The sequence below is a fragment of the Oncorhynchus gorbuscha genome, linkage group LG13 (genome assembly GCF_021184085.1).
Source record: "Oncorhynchus gorbuscha isolate QuinsamMale2020 ecotype Even-year linkage group LG13, OgorEven_v1.0, whole genome shotgun sequence".
NCBI classification, from domain to species: Eukaryota; Metazoa; Chordata; class Actinopteri; order Salmoniformes; family Salmonidae; genus Oncorhynchus; species Oncorhynchus gorbuscha.
Window position 1 is genome coordinate 44,881,295 of NC_060185.1, and position 21,147 is coordinate 44,902,441.

Genomic DNA, 21,147 nt, shown 5'->3' on the forward strand with positions numbered 1-21,147 from the left:
TTTCTCAGAGAGGGGCTGTCAGTGAACGATAACTCTCCGGATTGGTGACTGGTACGCTTCTTCCTGATACCCCTGCCTAACTCACACACTTCACTCTGGCCCCTCTAGGTTGACCTCTGACCTAGGGAAGCTAGCAGAGAGGAAGGGACGGCATTACGCTGGGCCTCAATAATACAGCTAGGACTGATGGTGTGGATGTGTGTGCGTCTGTCTCCTGGTGAAAGACTGGGATGGACAACTTACGTAGGATGTGACCCTCAACCAGCCCTAACAAAGAGATGGTACATACAGACCTTAACAACCTTTAAACAACCCCAGAGCTTTCTACATCCCGCAGAACATTTAAGAAGCCAGAGGGGACAAAAAAAACTACTGAATTGCAATAAACTCCACTGGTGCCTGGTGGCGGAGAGAAGTACAAGAGGACATGGACGAAACAAAATGGCCGAAAGAAGACGTGTTTTTCCAGTAAAAAAAACAAACTTTTATTATTTGTCTAGAGAACAGGCTGTGGTGGGTGGAAGTCAATGGAGGAGTAAAACCAGAGAGATGGGGCGGAGTCAAACAGACCAGGGTTGAGACCAGGCGGGTGAGATGGGGTGGCACCCTCTGTTTCCATAGTTACAAGGCCAAGGCTCCCATTGGGTCCCAAGCAGGAAGGACGATGGGCTCCTTCTGCATTACTTCCAGCACCTCGGGGGCCAGGTACTTCTTGTCCACGACCACTTCGTACACGTATTCAGAGAACCACTCGTCGGTCATGATTAGGTAACCTGCACACACAGATACATTGGGTTAAAGTATAAAGTTAAAGACCTGATGAAGGTGTATTGATAATGTTGGGATAAGATCCATTCAATCAGTGGAGCGTCAAGATCACCTATGAGCTGCTGGAGTTTATTTTAATAATCATTAGTCTTGATTAACACCCGTCTCTAAGACCAGGCAGTCTGAAATCCATTAGCTAACAGCTTACACCAGTGACTCAGTCTGTACTTCAGTGGACTGCCCAATACTGAAAGCAATGAGTGCGAGTGTTCTGAAGTGTGAGTTCTGATAAGAGGGGCGTCCGTCAGCACCCCTGAACTCCGGCCTATTGTTCCACAGGGAGAGGAGGAGGGAAGGATGGACCCCCACCCTGGACCACCCCACCCTGTCTGTCTGTTCCACACAACACCTGGGTTCAAATATGATTTGAAATCTTTCAAATGCATGGCTAGGACTGGTTTGCTTTAGCCTGCATGGAGTGCTAAGGTGGGCTGGGTTTGCACTTTTGGGACATTTATATTGGTTCCATTGCACCAGGTAAGCTAAGCTAAAAGTATTTGAAATGATGTCGAATAGTATTTGAACCCAAGTCTGTCCCACACTTCAGTTGTCAACTCGCACACCCCAGCCCGATAAATCTCCAGATTGCAAGGGAGGGACTGTCCCACACACATCCTTTTATTAATTAACACAGCATTAGGCCACTTTATCCTGCTCCCCCTCAAAACAACTGACTAAAGAATGTCTCGAATGCCACTTCCTCCTGCTCTAATACATTTTCATAACAAGCCCAGAAACACAACCTTCAGTATACATGATCCTAATCACAAACCTTGGACACACACAGGCCATGGCCTCTCTCGCGCAGAAAGGGTGACAGAGAGTATATCAAATCATAAAGAACAGCATATAAAACACTTGATATGAAGAGATTAGACCAGCGAGAGCAGGATTTTTAATGACAAAAGGCATTCCTCATACATTGTTCTAATTTATCTACAAGGGCAAAAGGCCTGTCTGAACAAACGAACAACCCAGAGTACAGACAGGAACAGATCCAATCTGTCCACATGGCAATAGGAGAAGACTTGGGATTTGAGCAGGCACGGGCGGGTTCATTTTGGCACGCAGCAGAAAACTTTTTTTTCTCTTTCTTTTTTAAAAAACAAACTTTTCTTATTGGACAAGTCCAGGCAGTCCCTCCCTGTTTCAGACCGTTTTCTTCCGTTTGGTGCCTAATGAACATAGTCCTGTGGTCATGCAGGACTGTAACGGTCAGAGCTGGGCACTAGACCAGGTTGTGACTGTTGTTTGACTTTCCTCTCATCTCTGGACCCAGGCAGAGTATTCAGAGCGCATCACTCCCCCGCTGAAAAGTTGAGTTGTCGATGACCTCACGAGGACCACGTAAAAACGTGCCTGAGCTCAAAACAACACCCCCGATTCTGTGTGTTCAATCTGCGTCTTCTTCCTTTCCAGGAAAGACGTGTGTGTGTGTGTCGGGTGGTGGCTTCGTATAGCGTCATTATTTGTCTTACTGGGGACTGCAGATGTGTCCTACACCGCCTTACAGGGAGAGCTGTGGATGGAGTTTAATTCAGATGAGCTGTCCTGCCTAAGATAGAACAGCACAGCTGAAATGTCGTCAACAACACAGGCCGTTTCCATCATCTCCTTAGTTCGCGAGAATGAGACAATTATTTTCCAAAACCTATCTGCGATGACGTCACCATCCCACATGTAATAGCAGATTGTAATAGCAGATAGAAAGAGTATGTTAACAAGGGGATCGCAATAGCCAGGACAAATGTTGTTTCTCACTATACCAAAAGATTGGCCCACATTTCCCATATTTGTATAATACCGTGTAAAAATACAAATAGTGCACTCGAAGGCCATCATAATCTATCTTGAGAAAAGCCCTGGTGTTTGAAGGGGTTGGGCAGTTTGTACCAGGCACCACGGTGTTAACCTAATTAGGCAGGATCCTCTTGAGGGAAACAAAATATTACAGGCAAATGGAGGGATGTTAACCCTCGAAACCTTACAAACACACATTTTCTCCGTCCGTCGTGGCGTTGACAAGCCCCCCCAGTCTCCAGCTGTCAAACAAACAGTGCTCTCCACCGCCGCCCTCCATATCGTTTGTTTTCAATAACTTTATTAATACATCCGAGGGAAACGAGAGCGGATATGAAGGCTTTCGCCCATCTGGATGTTTATGGAAAGGGATATGCGTGAAATACACTTGATTTGAAGAGGCTTTGGTGGTAGGACTTTTTTACAGTCTCGATATGCAGATGACATGAAGTCGTTGACCCGAATGTTGTTACTACATAACAGAAACCCGAATAATCTGCACTGGAATGTAGAGGGATGGAGACAGAGAAGAGAGAGTGGGGGAGGAGGGAGAGAGAGACGGAGGGGGGGGGTAATTACATATTTTGATTAAAAAGCCATGCAGTCCCAACGTAAGGTGGGCTCAGTATTTGTTTCCTTTCAAATGTTTTAGCGGCGCTGGATGGAAAAAAAATACCATCTGAACCCATGCCCGTGGTTTGACAGTGTCGGAGTCTTCCACACAGAGGAAGTCTGGAGGTTGAAACAAAATGGCGCACTGCTGTGTTGTGAGAGGGACAAAGGGCCGTTGTCTGAGTAGGGGAAACAGCCCCGTTGATGTGCTTTCTCTCCCTCCTGGGTTCATAGCCTTAACAGACAAAGCTACGGTAGGGGGCCAGACATGAGAGGATGCCGCAAAACTAACCACAAACCAAAACCAGCCCTGCACACCAGAAGTCAATTATAAATTCATAACAACGCCAGGCGGGTGGGGAGGGAGCATTTTTTCCCTAATCCTACTTCAAATTCAATCGACCTGACAGGAAATTCAACTGTCCCTGTGATTGTACACTAAGCCCTGTGGTGTGAGAGAGGGAAGAGAGACGAGGGGTCTGGGCTTTCACATAGCTCGGCTCAGGCGGACCTAGAGGGGCTCTCGTGTTGCGAGAGGCGTCACAAGGCTGCGTGAGAACGAGCCCTCTCCTCCTCTGACCTCTGGCCGACTCAGCGCTCTCACCTTTATTCCCACGGTCGTCCCCCCAGGAGTTCTCCACCCTCCACTTCTCATAACCTCCATCCTTTTCCTCCTGCTAGAGAGAGGGATGAAGAGAGAGAGAGAGGAGAGAGAAGAGAGAAATCAAAAGGTGTACAATTTTGTACTACCCGATAATAATAATAATAATAAATATATGCCATTTAGAAGACGCTTTTATCCAAAGCGACTTACAGTCATGTGTGCATACATTCTACGTATGGGTGGTCCCGGGAATCGAACCCACTACCCTGGCGTTACAAGCGCCATGCTCTACCAACTGAGCTACAGAAGGACCAGGAGGCGGGATGCACCAAACAAATGGAGAACAAGTCCAAACAAGTCTGTTTTCTGCTTTACGCCTGTCATTCATGGAGTACATGGTACATGATGATATATACAGAAGATTATACAATATGTTCATCACTAAGAGAAGAGTGCAGGATCCCCAGTGGGGTGCAGGGCAGGACTGGTAACTCCTATGCTGTGTAGCCTAGGGCCCAAATAGTGTCCAGCTGTTCTGAGGGGAAGGAGGAGACAGCTGGGGTCACTTACGGGGGGATTTACAGCCATTTTAAATCCTGCAACCGATTCATACGACTGTAAACACACACTGGATGCCTTTGGTGCAGAGTCACTGGGAAAGACTCAAATGCGGTGCATGTGTAGTGTGTGTGCTACCTTGTCGGTGACAGCGGTGAGGATCATGGCGTGTGTCATGAGGGAGTCTCCGAAGATCAGCCTCTCTGCCTTGGACAGGTTCTTTACGGACACCCCGAACACCAACTCATGGTTGAACCTGAGAGACGGGGAACACGGGGAGAGACAGGATGAGATCACACACACACACATCTGATTCATAGTGACTTATACATATGATGTTGCTGCAATTATACTGCCCTACCAAGCAAAAAAGGCAGTAACTGCTATTTACCTTGGTTTCATAGTAACCTAGTGCAGTTACTGCTAATATGACTCCCATTTTCTCAAAAACACAATACGAGGCAGGATTTGTCCACATAATTAGGCATGTATTTACCGTAGCACAAATGACAAATGAGCAGTTACTGCCTTTTTTGCTTGGTAGGGCAGTATGCTTCTGTCTCATAATACTCACACATTCATGTCATTGATGCCCAGTTTGCCATGGAAATGCTTGCCCACGTCACAACCAAACCACACAGCCTACGAGAGAGAGAGAGAGAGAGAAGAGAGAGAAACAGACGTTACAGGCAGTCTCCCTGCATACTCACTCAGTTCTCAAACACAGCCTTCGTCTAACTTCCCGGACACGTTCACACAACCCCCCCCCACAGTACCTCTCCCTCTTTGATGGAGTCCGCGGCGGCCTTTTTCAGTAGCTGGATGGGCTGGTTGTTGTACAGAGTGTTGCGTCCTCCCACCATGTTGCCCAGGAACTCAACGCTATACAGCTTCTCATAGGGGTTCTGAGGCCGCGGGTCATTCACCAGACAGACCTGTGGTGGCGGGGGAGCGAGACCAGGGGTCAGACTCAGCTCATCAAGTACCACAGGGAGAGAGGGTATGATCATAGAGAGGTTGCTGTTCCTGGTCTAATAGAGACAAACGGGGCGCCGTGTTTTTCCTGAGTCGGAATAATGAATTATGATCAACTCCGGTCTGCATGACACAAAGCCTATATTGATATTTGATTCAAATCAATCAATAAAGTTGACCTTGTCCTGGATGTTGTAGAGGGGCTTGACCAGCTCCTTGTAGAACTGCTGAGGGGACAGGGGGCCCATGCGGTGGAAGTTCTTGTCCTTGTCTCTGTATTCCCAACAAACGGAGTCAGGAGGGCTGCCCAGACACACACTCGCCACCCGGAAGACCTGTACGCAGCACACACACACAAACGAAAGAAAAACAGACCCGATTAAAAAAATGATATACTTAAGGTTAGTCATACATTACCACTATAAGACACAGACAGCACATTGATATCCCTCACACAGTCTCGAAAAGCACCATTGTAAAACTCTAACTCGGGGACCAAAAAGAGCTTAACAGTAGTGTGAGGAGGATATCCACCCTGCCAAAGCCCATTCCCTCTTACTCTGCCTGGCTATAGGGCTCGTTCTTCCTGTCGTTGTGGCTTCTGACTGTGTTTCCCTGGTGTACCTCTGGCCTCCATCAGTCTGTTTTGACAGGGTTCTCAGAATAAGCCTTCCTTAAACTGATACAGCAAATCTCAGGAATGTCCCTCTAAGGAGGACTTGCCATCCCATGTCTATTATCTAACCGGGTGTTCTGGTGGTCTGAGAACCCCCTGCATTTTCTGTCTTTGATAATGCTGCGGCAGGCTGCCGATCACAAACAGGCTTAAAAATAGCACGCTAACTCCCAAACTGGCACGTAGGAAGTCCGACCGCGAGTATACGAGCACACGCATACAATACACACAGACACGCACTTCTATATATTTACAAGGACTTCCCATTGACTCCCACTATTTTCATTTATTTTCAGCAACAAAAAAAGTCCAGACAAATTAAACTCCTCATAGGGTGAAAATAGAGCTGGGGAATTATTTTTGGCCCCGGAGCTCTTCACCAAAGCAGAGACACTCAGGGGCCGTTGCTGCTGCACTTTTCCACTGTGTCAACTACATTAACTACTAATAGCATTCCTGTGTTCAGGGTGATCGTAGTCAACTTCCCACACAGGCCCTTGTTGTAAATTAAGAATGTGATATTTGACTGACTCAACTGGTTAAATAAAGGTTAAATAAATACAAATATTTTCAACAAGACAGCACACCAGGTCACATTCCCAGACCCTCACCTTTCCCAACACACAGACAAGACAGCGCCTTGAAGACTCCAGGTTTGATTTCACTGTCCCGTTGCCCCGCGGCGCAGACTAAATGCCAGCGGTGCCCATCCCTGCCCTGAATTTAACCGGCACGGGCCCCAGATGCCCCGAACACACAAACAGGCCCCTTCACCCCCGTGCCCTCGGCCCCTGTCCCACCTCACATCCCCGTCTCGTTAAATAAACGCCCCTGCCTGTCCAAACACAACAGAGCACCCATGTAGACCCGGTGAAACGAGGCTCTTCATAAAACAATGAGCCAGAGCCCCACTGACGTCAGCAGGCTGCAGCAGCACAGCCCTCAGTGAGTCAATATTGAATCACCTGCCTCCAAAACGGACAGGCGAAGATGAGCACGAGACACTGGGTGGGCTGGGCACGTCTCCATTAGAATCATGTATATAGCACTACCGCCAAGACTCTGGGTACTGTCTCTTCTGTCCTGTACCCGCTAAAATGTTGATTATGAGTGGACTTTTTCCATTGTATTCCTTCACGGTGTTCACCCACGGTTCATTTCTCAGCACTAGTACTCCTCACTACTAGGCTACCGAATCTCTTACAGACATCCAACCAATCCTGTTGGCTCTCTCCCTCTCAGGACACAGAGAGCCATCCATCAGCATAGACAAGCAGAGGCCGATAGGGCCATGTGTGGGGAGCAGACGGCCCACCCTCCCTTCCTGCCACCCTACCCTGGCCCTTCCACTGAGGACAGACACACTGCGTTTAGGATGGAAGGGGAGAGGGGCGATTTACAACTGCTGGACCATGTTAGACCAGATTCTTTAGAGACTGCTTGCCTTCTTTTTAATGTCTGTGTCACTGTCAGTATATCTTCTGACGTACACTTCGTAGCTCCTCTCCCTCCCACTCCAAAACACTGCTTCAGTGGGTGGGCGGAGCTGGTGAATGAACGCAAAACAGAAAGAATCCCACGCCTGCAGCCTGTCGGGGACTGGTTGCTGCGGGTTTGTAAGCCGTTTGGTTTCTGAGCGCAGACGGGCATCTTCAAGGCCACCCGTCTTCTGATTTTCTGCTCGGCCAGGGTTGAATTAGGGCCTTAGCTGAGATGGCAGCTGGGATCCCCTGTTATTGACAGGAAACCGGAGTGACCCGTGTTTGTAGCGGGAAATTGCACCGCCTGCACCAGAGGACATTAATAGCCTGGGATAAACATTAAAACACACTTTGTAATAAGAAAGTGTCCGTCTTCGTAAAGGCCAAACCAGACAGTAACACGGGACGGATTAACAGTAGTCTAAGACCTGGCTCGTTTCTTATTAGACAAGTTTAAGGTTGAAGATATTCCACTTCCTGCCCGTTTTTATCCGTTTGGTGCCTAATGAACAAGACCCTGTACTTATAATCTACAGAAAAGCCCTGCAAACCCATTTAATTTGAACAGTCTCAGCAATTAATAGATTTTGGAAGATCTTCTAGATACACAGCCAGCACCCCCCTGTGGGACAACGCAGATCATATTCTTGTGTCATGTGACATGGATGAAGCCCAGGTGTGGGTAATAGGGCCTGTAAATGGCCGGCGAGGCATCCGGCGAGGCTGCATGTCTCAGTGGATCATGCTAGCCTTTGAGCGTACCTACGTAGCATGTGTTTGCATGCTTGGCAGTAAACACTGGAGCACCTGCAGCACGACAGCCAGTTAGCATCAATGCTAAAGCAACACACTCGCTCCATCCTTTCCTCCTCGGCTCACGCATGCCTGTTTGCTTGTTGATTTACCTCCCGTTGCCCAAACAGAGGGAAATCAGCTCGTTAGGAGAGATATAAACAAACAAAACAACAGCACGCCACACTAAAACACCTTGTGCTGGTAACTGTGAAGGGGGAACCTGCCAAGGCCAGTACTCACACAAAGCGTCTCAGAGCAGGAGTGCTGATCTAAGATCAATTTTTTCCTTCCGAATCACAATGAATAAAAAGGATGGACCTGATCCTGGATCAGCTCTCTAACTCACGCACGCTTTGTGACTACGGGCCGGCTGCTTTCGAGTCAAAGCCCTGGGACACAGAGCCTAGATGAAACTGTAATGCAAGTGACCCGTTCGAGAGAGCAGCTGGGGTTGAAGAATCAGACTGGGGTTGATTGAGATTTTCTGGCCTTGTAAACAGAAAACACATGGGGTCATTACAGATTGTAACAATGTTGTTAAATTAAGAAATATGAGTTTATGAAGTGTGGCAGGCAGCTTTTCAGCGCTGGCAAACGAGCCCGCACAATAACAAACCCACCCACAGCGACCTGCTGCTTCAGCCAACGCTGAGCCAACACACTTGGCTACGTCCCAAATGGGAACCTATTCCCTTTATAGTGCACTACTTCTGACCAGAGCCCTCTGTCCTGGTCAACAGTAGTGCACTACATAGGGAATAGGTTCCCATTTGGGACGTACATAGCCACTCTAAAATGTATCATGTCACTCAACTCACTGTCCAATCAATTACTCCTTACAATCTACAAACACAGCACTCATATTGAACACAGTCACATGTGTCTGAAGGAAAATTATTCAGAATGTCCGACGCCCAGATAGCCACGTTCTATACAGTAGAAACAGCATAGGACTGTTTACGATTCCGTCTGCATGACGCAGTGCCACATGTACCGGACCGAATGAGCAGAGGATGTGAGGAACGTGTGTGTGTGTAACAAAGAACGTGTGGCCGTGTGCTAGCAGTCGGAGGTGGTTTACATGTGTACGTGTGTGTGAACTTGTAACATTCTCCCTGTGTTGTGCTCTCCTGCACGCCTGTGACAGTGTACACATGCCTGTGCTTCTGCAGAGAACAGGACATGAAAAGGGAGGCCACGGGTCTTTGAAGCTGGCGTGTAGCATGGTGGTGCAGCCTTGCCTCTCTGGTTCTCAGGCCTGTCATGTGGAGCCTGGACGGGAGAGAGTGATGGTCTCCAGCCCACCGTCACACAGGGAGCGTGCACAATCTCAGACCCTCCCCACCTAAAGTAGGCCTGACATCCCCTGGCTTAATGAGGGCCGGGTCTGGGGGCTTTGATCAGCTCTCTCACACACACACACACACACACACACACACACACACACACACACACACACACACACACACACACACACACACACACACACACACACACACACACACACACACACACACACACACACACACACACACACACACCTTAAATGTAACCACAGACACACACCACTTCTGAATATACACACGCACCACTTCTAAGCATACATTGAAACACACACATGTGCAAGTACTAGTCATACTTGGTGTTTACATGGTTTGTGTGTGCAGTCGTATGAACCCAGAACACTGCAATGTGTGACAGTTCTATAGAAGGCACATGCAACACTCCGAAAAGGACTGCAATACTCTGTAATTGAACATGACATGTTTTAAATGACCCGGGCTGTGCACTAAATAGTGCACTAAGAAGGGAATAGGGAGCTATTTGGGACGCAAGCCTACTGTGTCAACACAACATGCTGAGTGACGAGCACACAGAGACGTTAATTAATGAAAAAGGACCCGACTAACTGATCACAGCCGACAGTGTGTATTCCAGCCTAATTAATTATGGCTAAATTGTTGGCTCGCTAGCTAGTAGCTAATCTAAATCACGGCACAACAGTGATGCTTCACTTGTCGCAAAAGATGCCAAGCATAAATAGAAGCCCGGAAGCGCAGTCAACGCGCCCTCCTCTGTACAGACGCCTACGGGACGAGAGGAGAGGCACTGGTTACCCCTCACCCTCCCGGGTCAACATCCCCCCTTTCTCTCTCTCTCTTCACACTCCCCCTGGCTGTCAGAGCTGCGTTACACTAAACAAACTACTACCAGGTGGACAAACACTTTAATAAAAAAACATCTCTTGGTCGTAGAAGAACTGCAACGATGGAGAGCTGGAAGTGTTGCACTATCAGAACGGACTGTAGCTAACAGACTGTAGATAGCGGACTGTAGCTAGTGGACTGTAGCTAACGGACTGTAGCTAACGGACTGTAGCTAACGGACTGTAGCTAACGGACTGTAGCTAACGGACTGTAGCTAACGGACTGTAGCTAGCGGACTGTAGCTAACGGACTGTAGCTAACAGACTGTAGCTAACAGACTGTAGCTAGCGGACTGTAGCTAATGGACTGTAGCTAACGGACTGTAGCTAGCGGACTGTAGCTAGCGGACTGTAGCTAGCGGACTGTAGCTAGCGGACTGTAGCTAGCGGACTGTAGCTAGCGTAGGGCATCCAGAGCAGTAAGGGAGGTAGACACAGAATCTATTTAAACAAGCAGTCAGGGGCAAACAAAACCACTCCACACAAAAGCTACATACATCCTTTATGTGATGTTCTCTCTTTGGCTGTGTGATATTGACTGACTGGCCACACGCTCACACACACACACGCTCGCACACACACTCCTCTGCCTTAAGTGGTGCTGGGAATGTTGAGACATTATGACTTCCTCTCACAGTGAAATTGCCTTACGCCATTTAATGTCAGGAGCGTTGTGATAAAGATCTTGTTTACGGAACATTCTGCCACCAGGTCCGTGAGGCGTGTGTGAGTGCACGAGGGGACACACACACACACTCTCTCTTTGCTGCCAGAAGTATAGAATCACAGGCCGTCACCAGTGGATTATAAACAGTACAGACCCTATCACTACAGCCATTGTTGCTAACTGTGTAAGAGTTGAGTTACGCAATGTTATCCAGCGCTGGGAGGGGCTTGTGGTTATAGTCCTAATTCATTACTACCGATAAAGCAGTTTAACAAAAGAAACAGTCATCTCTATTTGGACATTTATAGCGGTTCCATTTCTAAGCCTACTTATGTCATCCTGATTGGAGGTAGAAAACTAATTAGGGGAAATATAGCTACGACCAGCCCAGCAAGTTCTCTCACGTCACCCCGCTCCTCCGTTCTCTCCACTGGCTTCCAGTTGAAGCTCGCATCCGCTACAAGACCATGGTGCTTGCCTACGGAGCTGTGAGGGGAACGGCACCTCAGTACCTGGCTCTGATCAGGCCCTACACCCAAACAAGGGCACTGCGTTCATCCACCTCTGGCCTGCTCGCCTCCCTACCACTGAGGAAGTATCCCGCTCAGCCCAGTCAAAACTGTTCTGATGGTGGAACAAACTCCCTCACGACGCCAGGACAGCGGAGTCAATCACCACCTTCCGGAGACACCTGAAACCCCACCTCTTTAAGGAATACCTAGGATAGGTTAAGTAATCCCTCTCACCCCACCCCCCTAAGTTTTAGATGCACTATTGTTAAGTGACTGTCCCACTGGATGTCATAAGGTGAATGCACCAATTTGTAAGTCGCTCTGGATAAGAGCGTCTGCTAAATGACTTAAATGTAAATGTAAATGTAACAATCAGGCCTAGATATAAATCTGATCAGAGGAGGGTCGACCCAACTGTCTGACAGTCCCACTTTAGACTTGATCGAGGAATTAGTGGTGTGCTGAAAGTCAATACAATATCAAGTCAACGGTATTAGATTGGGTAGTGTACTATTTACACACACACACCTTTTGAATCAACCTGTAGCCCTCGGCGTGCTGCTACAACAGGCGACAGATAGACTTGAATGGCCAAGATTTTAATTGAATGGCCAAAATCTAATCTGAAATCAAATATTGTCTAATAATAACTGGAGCTGTAATGGTTATTGTCCTTGCCTACCCAGTACCTGCCATGTTAAATACATACAGGCGTGTTACAGCATGTGACCTATTTCCTCCCTGGATGGAACACAGATCTATGTGCTGTTACACAGCCCCCCCTGGAGAAAATTATGCAGTCCTACAACACTATTGAAGTACTGAGGAAAAAAGTGTGTGTGTGTGGTGCGCTGTGTGTCTCTTTCCCTAACATGCGCTTACCTCCTCAATCATGGTGTCCATGGCGTCAGACAGCTCGGCTTTAGTGGAATCACTGGCCACCATGTTCCGCAGTCTTAGACAGTACTCTCTCAGCTGAAAGCCAGGGAACATTGGCATGACATACTGCACAGGGAACTTCATTACCTCGTGACATTGCGGCGCATGTCGGGTTAGGGTTAGTTATCTGGGGCTTCTAAAAGAAAACAGACAACCCCTAAATAAAAGGTGGATTCCGCACTCTTAACGTGGTGTTTCAGTAGAGTCTATATGCTCGCACTGTCTTGGTATGAAACAGGAGGACTTGGTTTCTGTGTTGTATTACCACACAAGCCATCTTTATGAATCAGAATGTTGTAAAAATGTGAGTAAACCTACCTTGTGATTGAGGATGTCATTCATTCTCCGTGAGGCCTCGGAGCTGTGAGACTCTGGGAAGCATTTCTTTGGGATAACTCCGTACTTTTCTGATGATCAGGGAAAGATAATAATAAATAGATAAATATATACACACACACACCATTTAGCAGATGTTTTTATCCAAAAGCGACTTACAGTCATGCGTATATACATTTTACATATGGGAGGCCCCAGTGGGAATCGCACCCACGACCCTGGAGTTCCAAGCACCATGCTCTACCAACTGAGCCACAGAGGACCACAACGTTAAAGCTTTGCCCATTGGCTCTGGTCAAAAGTAATGCACTATATAGGGAAGATGATGCTAGTTGGGACACAGACTTGATCTGAACCACAAACCTGACTCATTAAAACAGTGGAAGGGGAAGAGCAAGCACATTGGGGAAGAGCAAGCACATATAGCATGCAATTACATAGAATGTCTAAATACAGAGAATTACACAGCAACTACAACATTAGTAATTCACTTGAAACAGAATCTAGACAGTTCCAGTATAAATTTATAAAAGTTACAGTCTAGTTATACCTGTGAGTCCTAAATGGCACCCTATTCCCTATTCATGACCCCTGGTCAGACGTAGTATCTGATATAGGGAATAAGGTGCCATTCAGGACTCACAGTAGAACTAGACTGTAACTACTCGGCGGTGGCTGTTTTACTGCAGAAAATAAGCAACATTTATACTGGAACTGTCATAATGACATAGCATAATGCAAGTGTTACAGCAACACTCCCCCGATCGGACAACAACAGGTGTGAACTGACCAATGAGGTTGACCAGCATATCCCACTGGCCGCCGTCGTTGGTGGGATTGGAGAGCAGGAACTGGACCAGTCTGCCATCCACAGGCTCCTTCCTCTGGGCTGTCTCCACACAGGCCTGCAGGAAGTAGTAGCACCGCTCCACCTGAAGGGAGGGGAGAAAAGGGAAATTATGGGGGGGGGGGTCATGGTGACGTCCAATCAGTACAATATTGTCCAGTGTACAGAGCGCCACACACAAAGGGGGTTTAAGGCAGACAATGAGTCTAATAGTACTAGAAATACACACCGACAAACACACCAACACCGTTTACACCCTACCGCTGAAATGTAAACAAACACTGTGTATATTCCAGCGACTGTTGCTAAAAGTTGCCCAAATTAATACATGTGATTTGAATAAGACGAACAAATGTGGTCTTACCTTGTCCCAGAAGAAGAGGTAGGACTGACTGAACTCAAACTCTTCGATGTTGAACTTTTTCATGAAGGGAAGGCGCATGACGTTGAGGCACGAGAAGATCCAGCATCTCCCTGAAACACACAAATTAGCACAGATGACTATGGAACCGTGTATATGGGAGCAACTGTTAAGACATAGGTGTGCTTCAATGGTTGCTTGCCAGATGGCTCCTTATCCCTTATACATAGACACGTAGTTAGGCCTCTCTGTGGTTTTGTCATTACAGAAAACCATATAAAATGATGCATCAACAACAACAAAAAACGCAGCAATGAGACCAGTGTGTTTGGGGACGGCTGGGTTGTCAGTCAGAACAGTTGGGGAGGTAATAGGCTAATCAACTTCTGAGACAATGTATCCATCTTCAACCATTCAAAAAAAGGAAGAATAATGCTTCGCCGACCTCCTGTCTCCCCACTCCACGGTTGAGTCCCAAATGGTACCTTATTCCCTATACGGTGCACTAGCCTATATAGTGGCGTCAGGCTAATACATTTACATTTAAGTCATTTAGCAGACGCTCTTATCCAGAGCGACTTACAAATTGGTGCATTCACCTTATGACATCCAGTGGAACAGCCACTTTACAATAGTGCATCTAAATATTTTAAGGGGGAGGGGGGTGAGAAGGATTACTTTATCCTATCCTAAGTATTCCTTAAAGAGGTGGGGTTTCAGGTGTCTCCGGAAGGTGGTGATTGACTCCGCTGTCCTGGCGTCGTGAGGGAGTTTGTTCCACCATTGGGGAGCCAGAGCAGCGAACAGTTTTGACTGGGCTGAGCGGGAACTGTACTTCCTCAGTGGTAGGGAGACGAGCAGGCCAGAGGTGGATGAACGCAGTGCCCTTATTTGGGTGTAGGGCCTGATCAGAGCCTGGAGGTACTGAGGTGCCGTTCCCCTCACAGCTCCGTAGGCAAGCACCATGGTCTTGTAGCGGATGCGAGCTTCAACTGGAAGCCAGTGGAGAGAGCGGAGGAGCGGGGTGACGTGAGAGAACTTGGGAAGGTTGAACACTAGACGGGCTGCGGCGTTCTGGATGAGTTGTAGGGGTTTAATGGCACAGGCAGGGAGCCCAGCCAACAGCGAGTTGCAGTAATCCAGACGGGAGATGACAAGTGCCTGGATTAGGACCTGCGCCGCTTCCTGTGTGAGGCAGGGTCGTAATCTGCGGATGTTGTAGAGCATGAACCTACAGGAACGGGCCACCGCCTTGATGTTAGTTGAGAACGACAGGGTGTTGTCCAGGATCACGCCAAGGTTCTTAGCGCTCTGGGAGGAGGACACAATGGAGTTGTCAACCGTGATGGCGAGATCATGGAACGGGCAGTCCTTCCCCGGGAGGAAGAGCAGCTCCGTCTTGCCGAAGTTCAGCTTGAGGTGGTGATCAGTCATCCACACTAATGTAGTGCACCATGTAGGAAATAGACTGCCACATGTCTGCTCAGGTGCCGAGGCCTATTCAGTTCATTTTAGTTTGGAAGCAGCATCTAACACTACTGTGCAGTCTTTGTACATGGCCAGGCCTCTGAAGTAGTTGCAGATGCTGGGTGTCAAATATATTGGCACCCTTTATTTCAATTTCTTCAACCAAAAAAATGTGGAAATTGAAAAACGTTGTGTTTATACGTGTATTTGTTTGATTTACAGCTGCAAAGGACTTTAAAAAAAAAGTATTCTCTCAAAAATGGCCTGAACTAAATCATCTGTAATTTAGGTGGCTACAGCGTTTTTTTTAAAAGCCAGTCAACCAGTTTGAAAAGAAAAAACAGAACGTTCTGTTCCATTGTACTCCATTGTAAAGAGCAAGAGTGCCAATATATTTGACCGTATCTGTAAGTGTACCTGAGTTTTTCTGGTTGGTGATAGGCTTGCCCTCTGTGGGGATGGAGTGCTGGAATATGTGCACGGTGTCCTGGACCGTCTGCCTGTGCAGACACACCTCCAGCGGGTCGATGCACGTGGACACATTCTGGGCCAGCAGGTACCTGGGCTCCGCCTGCAAACGCTTTACAAAGGAGGCAATCTTCTCCTGACTCAGACCTGAGGAGTACAAGCGAGAGGTCGTAATTCTTAAGGAGACAGGGTTAGCCTGGTTACCGGTTCGTTTATGCTCTCTTGCCAACTTCAGAATGGAATTCTCATGCCAGACATTGTTTGGCGCGACAAGGAGTTGGCAACAGAGCAGAAACAGATCTGGGACCAGGCTAGGACAGGGTTTATTAGAAATGGAAACAGTCTGGATGAAACAAAGTGGTAAAGAGCTGTAATATAGGGAGGGTGTTATTTGTGTTTGACCTGGCAAAGAGACAATGGGTTCCTAATTGTTCCCTGGACAGGACTAATAAAGTTGTACTGTATTACTGTTGGATTTGTCAACAAAGTGGAAAAAGGATCTTTCAAATAATGCCTTGCCCCGCCCTCGTCCACTCCACACCAGACAAGGTGGTACAAAACAGTTCGGTATCAAATTCAAATATGCCTGAGCTCACAAAACTGTTCTCATCCTATGTTCACAGGAATTATCCATATACAGTACCTTCAGAAAGTACTCATACCCCTTGACTTACTCCACATTTTGTTGTGTTACGGTCTGATTTCAAAATGGATTAGATAAATGTTTTTCCCTCACCCATCTACACACAATACATCATGATGACAAAGTAAAAACATGTTTTTAGAAATGTTTGCATACGTATTGAAAATGAAATAAGTACTCCCACCCCGAGTCAATACTTAGTAGAAGCACCTTAGGCAGCAATTACAGTTTAGTGTCTTTCTGGGAAACTCTCTAAGAGCTTTCCAGACGTGGATTGTACAACGTTTGCCCAGAATTGTTTTCAAACTTCTTCCAAATTGGTTGTTGATCATTGCTTGACAAGATCTGAATATGATTGTCTTAGATTTTCAAGTAGATGTCATAACTGTAACTCGGCCACTCGGGAACATTCAATGTGTTTGGGCTGACCCCATTTAGTCAACTGATCAATTCTTCGGTCGATAAGCCGTTGGTCGCCCGAAACTTCTTTAGTCGAGCAGTAGCAAAAACAAAATTATAGTGTACCTGTCTGATTTGCACCCGTTGCAAGTTCAAATCCCCGAGCTGACATAGCAATGCTATCATTCTGCCGTTCTGCCTAGGAACAGTTAACCCACTGTCGTTGAAAATAAGAATTTGTTCTTAACTGTCTTGCCTAGTTAAATAAAGGTTTAAAAAAAATTAAACTCTGTAACTCTTTTAAAGTCACCATTGGCCTCATGGTGAAATCCCTGAATGGTTTCCTTCATTTCCGGCAACTGAATTGGGAAGGACAATACACCCAGAGTGTAATTAATAACTTCACCATACTCAAAAGGGATATTCAATGTCTGTTTTTTTTACCCATCTATCAATAGGTTCCCTTCTTTGTAAGGCATTGGAAATCCTCGCTGGTCTTTGTGGTAGTCATGCAAAAAAAAATCAAACACTATTATTGCACAGAGTGCATGCACCTTATTATGCAACTTTTTTATTCCTGAACTTATTTAGGCTTGCCATAACAAATGAATATCGCAAAGTAAATATCAGCCTGCGCAGAGAAGCACAAGATTGAACTTCTCAACTTTCTAGAGTTTTCCCTGTCAGTTAACATTATGAACATTTCCCTTTACTGAATCAATGCAATATTAGCCACTTTCAATACAATAACAAAATGAACTATGCAAGAGATTTTGTTGTAGGCAGAACACAACTCAGTAGGATTCTATTGTATTGACAGGCACGACTCAGGCCCGCTCGCTACACAGACCGGTGCACCATAACCAATCAGAGCTACAATAGGACTATATGGAAATCGACCATTGTCATATATGGATATGTGCCATTCACTTTGAACTGGACTGTGTTTACAGCATGAGCTGTCATAAGTAGATGTGATTTTTGAGATAATAATAATAATATATTATTATTATATATTATTTTTGAGATCAAAGTGAAAGATAAATGTAGCCACGTGTGCACATTTGTTCATATCCTTTGCTAGTTAGTGAGTTATTAGCCCAGGTATAGATCATTTTTAGTCAGCAATGGGGGAGTGATTGCTTCCTACAAGAGCACAAAACACGTGCAATTCTAGCCACCTTTGAAAAGTGAGTCAAGAGCTTTTTTTGTCTTAAAGGGGCAGTATTGTATTTTGAGATATGATTGAATAAGCTAAGGAGCCAATAGGTAGCATAATTTGTCTGATTCTCTGTAATAATGGTATGGGAATAATGCTACATTTATTTTTGTAGTAGTAGTTTCTTGCATCAAACACCTCCTTGTATGAAGGACAACTGAATAAACAGGTTAATGTCTAGCCCTGTATGTTTTTTTTCAAAAGCCTCATGGAATGTAGGCCTGCATTGAACACCACACATTGGCTGCCACTGTAGACTGAATGATAGCACTGCTATATTTCCATGATAAAATGTTAGGGATGCATTTTCTCCATTGTTTCTGATGGTAGGTCACTCTGGTAGACCTACATTACGATCAAATAGCTACAGTAGCCTACTTGGCCCCAGTTAAAACTGCAACTTAAAGCAGGTACAGCCTCAGTGTTCACAGTAATCACGCACAGGAAGTTGCACCAGATTTTCACAATGTTCAAGTTTGCACTCAGCAGGCCTGAAATTTGCTCAGTGCCTAAAAATGTAGGGAACATTGGTGTAGGCTAGTGAGAAAATAATAATCTATTTAACCCACTTTAAATTCAGACTAACAGCAAAATGTGTAAAAAGTCAAGGGGTGTGAATACTTTTTGAAGGCACTGTACTATATATGTGAAACTAGAACTCTGTAGTAGTGGTACATTGACAAAATAATATGGGTGTGTGATTCCATCAAATACTGAACAGCAACTAAAAACGGAGAAGACCATTGCTTAATCATGCATACTGCATGACTCAAGCCCTATTGCTTCTGGTCCTTTAGGCTATTTTCCATGACAGAAAAGTTTAAATATACTGGCCATTCCTGGGGTGTATTCACTAGTCCACACCATAGTAAAGAATAGCAAACATTGTGCATTAGAAAATATTTTAAAACAAAAACTTGTTATTATTTTTGACAAATTGGGGTATATCCCTCCCTGTTTCCTACAGGGATTGACAAACTCACATGCCTCAATACTCCAACTTTTCCACTCAAGTTGGAGAAGTCATACCTAATTTCCTGCTGTCAGCTTGCCCCAGTATATGGATAATAGAGACCCTACTATGAAGACACTGATTTAATCAGTTTACATAACCAAGAGGGGTGTGTCGCCATACAAACGCAGGGATAGGCTGATAGCCCATTCCAACGCAGCCTCCACATAATGGAAAAGCTTGAATGGGAATGACTGTCAGTGTCACTTTAGTTTTGTATGGAAAGGTGCCACACTGGTGTCTAGCGTGACTTGCAACTTTACATAGGAGTTGTTATATAGCTTTTATGACTGACTTAGCATCTTTTCTAGTCTTTGGGTGCAAGTCTTTCAGAGATCAACAAGGTACCAAATCACACCATAAGATCAAAGTCTATCACTATAAACCCGTTGTCATATTGTGTCAAACATCCTTCCCAATCTGGTAGCCTAATGTTTAATGGTGCCAGGGAGGGCATCAGCTTTACACAAATCAGTATTGGGTTGGCCGTGCACTGCTTCCCACTTTATTAAAGGGAAGGCAGGAAGGTCCTTCTGTAGCTCAGTTGGTAGAGCATGGCGCTTGTAATGCCAGGGTAGTGGGTTCGATCCCCGGGACCACCCATAGGTAGAATGTATGCACACATGACTGTAAGTCGCTTTGGATAAAAGCGTCTGCTAAATGTTATTATTATTATTATTACCTATTATTATTATTATATTATAAGGCTCGCCATTAAGAGCTTAAGGTCGCTGGTTCAAATCCCGAGCCGGTAAGGTGGAAAAGCTTCCGTTATTCCATTGAGCAAGGCAGTTAAGCCCAAGCAACAACTGGTCCCCATGCGCCGATGACGTGGACTTCGATTACGGCAGCTCCCCGCACCTCTCTGATTCAGAGGGTTTGGGTTAAATCCTCTATCGGTTTTTCCTTTATTGACTAGCACTGGATAATGCTCTCCTAAAAAGTTGGTTAGAAAGAAGTCACCTCAACTTGCTTGCTATGTTAACTGACTAACACAGTTAGCTGTCAAGCCGATAGTTGGCTAACGTTACATAGTTAGCGAACGTTATAAGAGCGTCTGCTAAATGACTTAAATGTAAATGTTAGCTAGCTAACTAGTTACTAGTAACCATAAACTTTTCTGGCATTGATAGCTGGGAAGACGTTGGGTGGCTGTGCTGACGTTGGTCGGCTAACGTTAGCAAGCTAGCTAACAATATCTGTCATGTCATTAGCAAAGTGAAAATACACATAAGCAACTGTCTGGTTAGCTAAGCTATGTTACCTAACTTAGCTAGCTAATGGTCTATCTGAAAAGTGATATAAGGCTAGCTAGCTAGTCGGCTAACGTTAGCTAGCTTGCTAGACACTAGCCGGGAACGCAAATTAACCTCACATGCTGGCTATACAAGTGACAATGAATTAAATAAGAGAAAGTAACACATTACATACCAGTCTCCATGTTTACGAAGAGGGTTAGCAAGTGTTTCTAAATATCTTTAAAAGTCACCGGCTCTTTGTTTATCTCATTCGCCGACAGTCAGTCCGATCAGAGTTCCGACCGGAAACAGGAAACATAATTGTTACAATGTAACCCCAAGTCCCACCAGTGTCTGTCCTAGCTGTGGAGTTACATCATACACCAATTGAATGTATTATTTTGATAGGTTTACAATCCTGATTTTAAAGGAGTTATTCATTAAATGAAATGAAATTGAGTTTCAGTCAGAACTGTTTAGGATTTGATTAATATTAAAAGACTA

At 45.8% G+C, this 21,147-nt stretch overlaps 1 protein-coding gene across 2 annotated transcripts; it reads right to left on the minus strand.

Moving 5' to 3' along the window:
* Positions 1–460: 460 nt before the first annotated feature.
* On the minus strand, positions 461–20,990 carry LOC123992967 (bleomycin hydrolase-like). 2 transcript variants are annotated; one of them, XM_046294651.1, is made up of 12 exons: positions 20,837–20,990; positions 16,082–16,279; positions 14,201–14,310; positions 13,780–13,921; positions 12,972–13,060; positions 12,597–12,689; positions 5,557–5,712; positions 5,179–5,337; positions 4,977–5,044; positions 4,541–4,658; positions 3,845–3,914; positions 461–773 (listed from the first exon to the last, which is right to left on the minus strand). In XM_046294651.1, exons 1-12 carry the CDS (start codon positions 20,844–20,846, stop codon positions 622–624), a joined length of 1,365 nt encoding a protein of 454 aa, XP_046150607.1. In that variant the 5' UTR covers positions 20,847–20,990; the 3' UTR covers positions 461–621. The 2 variants fall into 2 exon arrangements, with proteins under 2 accessions (XP_046150607.1, XP_046150606.1); XM_046294650.1 differs by having other exon boundaries at positions 3,845–3,917.
* Positions 20,991–21,147: the final 157 nt, after the last annotated feature.